General features: G+C 66.5%; 1 protein-coding gene across 1 annotated transcript in view; it reads left to right on the forward strand.

Moving 5' to 3' along the window:
- Nucleotides 1-2,672, forward strand: part of CDH4 (cadherin 4) — a 397,589-nt gene that overhangs the window by 353,135 nt on the left and 41,782 nt on the right. The window contains exon 6 of the mRNA XM_027775375.1: nucleotides 2,050-2,222. Within this exon, the coding sequence (XP_027631176.1) occupies nucleotides 2,050-2,222 (173 nt within the window). The remainder of the gene's footprint in view (nucleotides 1-2,049; nucleotides 2,223-2,672) is intronic.

The raw sequence follows: 2,672 nt of genomic DNA on the forward strand, positions 1-2,672 counted from the left end.
GGAGTGGGGGGGTGCCCAGGGCGGGCAGAGCCGGAGCTGGAAGGAGGTTAGCAGCTGCAGGCCAGGGGTGGCAACCGCAGTGGACACAGCTGGTCTGGAGTGAAGACTGCTCTGGAGCCGCACGCTGGCCATGGCCGCACCGCTGGGTAAACAGCCGGAAGTCGTCCCGCTGAATCCCCTCCTGGGGCTGGCGTTCCGGCGCATGAATTCTCTCTCGGCGAGAAACCTACCTGGGCGTGAAACACGCAGGTAGGAGGGCTGTGGCCCTGGGGGCCACCAGCCTCCGGCACTGGGGACAGTGGCTTCTCTTCATGCACGTGCAGTTCCCGAACCTGCTGCGGAGCTGAGACGGCGGACTGTGGCCTGTCACCAACGCCGCCATCTGGCCACGTCGGCCCTTCCTGTGGCATGGCCCTCACATTCACACAGGCTGAGGGCCGAAGCCCGCTCTGGTCAGACACACCCCAGGACACCTGCTTCCTGCCCGGGGTCCTGACCCTGCCCGCTCGGGGTCCTGGAAGTCAGAAGCCCCCGCCAGGCTCTGTGCGCACCCTGCTGCCCGACCGTGAGGCTGCCCTCTGGCCTTCAGGCATGGCCACCCAGGCCTCAAGGACAGGGTGAGGGACAGTGCAGCCCCTGCCTGGCCCTCCTGGTGGTGCCGCTAACCTCAATGAACCAGGCCACCCACCCACCCAGCTGTGGGACGAGGCTGCGGGAGGGAAGGTGTGGGGCCCGCAGACCCGGTACCGGGGACCCAGCGAGTGTTGAGGCCAGAACCTGGGCATTAGCAGATTGTCCAGCCAGTGGACCCAGACAGGCTGCATGAGACCCTGCGGTGGCCACCCTCGACTCAGGCCAACAGGACCGAGCACGCCTTGGGGCTCTCTGGGGCCCCCAGGAAACAGAACCCCGCCTGCCAGGTAGGGAGCGGCACCCAGGAGACACCCGCAGTGCCAGCACTGCCTCCGGGTTGCTCCAGACAGCACCTGGGGAAGTACAGATTGGCCCGTGGCCCCCACACCCAGGACTCCCCCAGACCCTGGCTGGGAACCCCTGCCACTCAGAACTCAGGGCTACAAGTGGCAAAGGCCAAAATTAAAATTATGCAAGGCCAGAAGGGAGTGTCTTGGCTCTAGGGCCCAGAACGTCCATAGAAGACAGCTTCAGGTGTGGCGTGACCCAGGGCCTGACTCCCTGTGGCTGCGGCCATGGCTCCTGACCTCACACACACACGGCCAGCCTAACCCAGGGAAGGGGGTGGCAAGTCTGTGTCCCAGAAGCCACAGCAAGCCCTGCCCTCTGTACCGGCTCTTTGTGGGAGAGCAGCGTCTCAGGCTGTCGCTGTGACCAGGGCAACGATGCACTGGCCCGGTCCCTGGGTGTGGGGTGGCAGAAGGAGCACCAGGCACCACTCTGAGGGGCTGGGGAGCGGCGCGTCCACCACAGACCTGGACCTGACCTGTGGCCAGGGAAGCAGGGACGCGAGCAGCCGTCCCCACTCCCGGTCCCTCCGCACTATGGAATGCATACACGTCCCACACGCACTCCGTTCTCTCCCCCGACCACAGCCCCAAACGCCCAGCGCCTGCCCGAGCACCCCTCTGGGTTTCTTTCCACCATGTCTCCCTCGAGGCTTCATTACGCACCTTCTGTGCACCCGGCCCTGCACTGTCCCTGCCTCCGCATCCCTCCCTGGGAGCCCTGCTAGGCCGCCGCCCCGTGGGAGCAGCGGAGTTGGCGGATGTCTCCTGGAGCAGTGGACAGGCCACGTGGCTCAGGAGCAAGCACCCAGTTTGGAGCTGCAGGTCCCCGCTTGGGCCTGGAACCTTGGAGAAGCTCCTCCTCCGGCCTGGGCCTTCCCAGCCATCGGGAGGAGGGCGGAGCAGTGCCCTCACGGACGGGCCATCAGTGGCTCTAAATCAGGCAGGGAAAGCTGCTGTGGCTACACCCAGTGCACCAAGAGCTCTGTGGTCATCTGGCAATGTCTGTCTGGTGTGCAAGGGGGCAGCAGCCGAGTGTCTGGACCCTGAGTCGCTTCCTCCGTTCCAGGCACCTACATCATGACGGTCACAGCCAACGACGCCGACGACAGCACCACGGCCAACGGGATGGTGCGGTACCGGATCGTGACCCAGACGCCCCAGAGTCCCTCCCAGAACATGTTCACCATCAACAGCGAGACCGGGGACATCGTGACAGTGGCAGCCGGCCTTGACCGAGAGGTGAGGGGTGTGTCCACGCAGCACCAGGCCCGGCCGCCTCGGTGGGGCAGCGAGGGGCAGCTGGCTGCAGTCAGGGAGCCTCGCGGTGTGAGCCGGCATCGCCACGGTGTTGGGTGGGGCGGCACCCGTGAGGTTCCAGAACAGGCCCAGCTCACATGGGCAGCGAGGGTCGGGGCTTGCCGTGGGGCTCGGGTCTGTGGTGGTCTGGCCCCTCTGGGCCTGCACACACGGGCCTGCCTCGGAAACCCACCCTGTAGCCCCGTCTCTGGGTGCACCCGGGCTGAGCCGTCTTGGCCCCTTCTTTGGTGAAGTGGCAGGAGTGGGCGGGACAGGCGGGACCAGGCGCATCGGCCCCTGCACACGGGCTGTGACCTACCACACTGCCCTCCGGCGGGTCGAGACCTTGTCGCCCAGCTTTCCTACCCCCTCCGTTGCCTCAGGCCCCCCGGC

The sequence above is a fragment of the Tupaia chinensis genome, unplaced genomic scaffold (assembly GCF_000334495.1).
Source record: "Tupaia chinensis unplaced genomic scaffold, TupChi_1.0 Scaffold000558_1, whole genome shotgun sequence".
Lineage (NCBI taxonomy): Eukaryota > Metazoa > Chordata > Mammalia > Scandentia > Tupaiidae > Tupaia > Tupaia belangeri.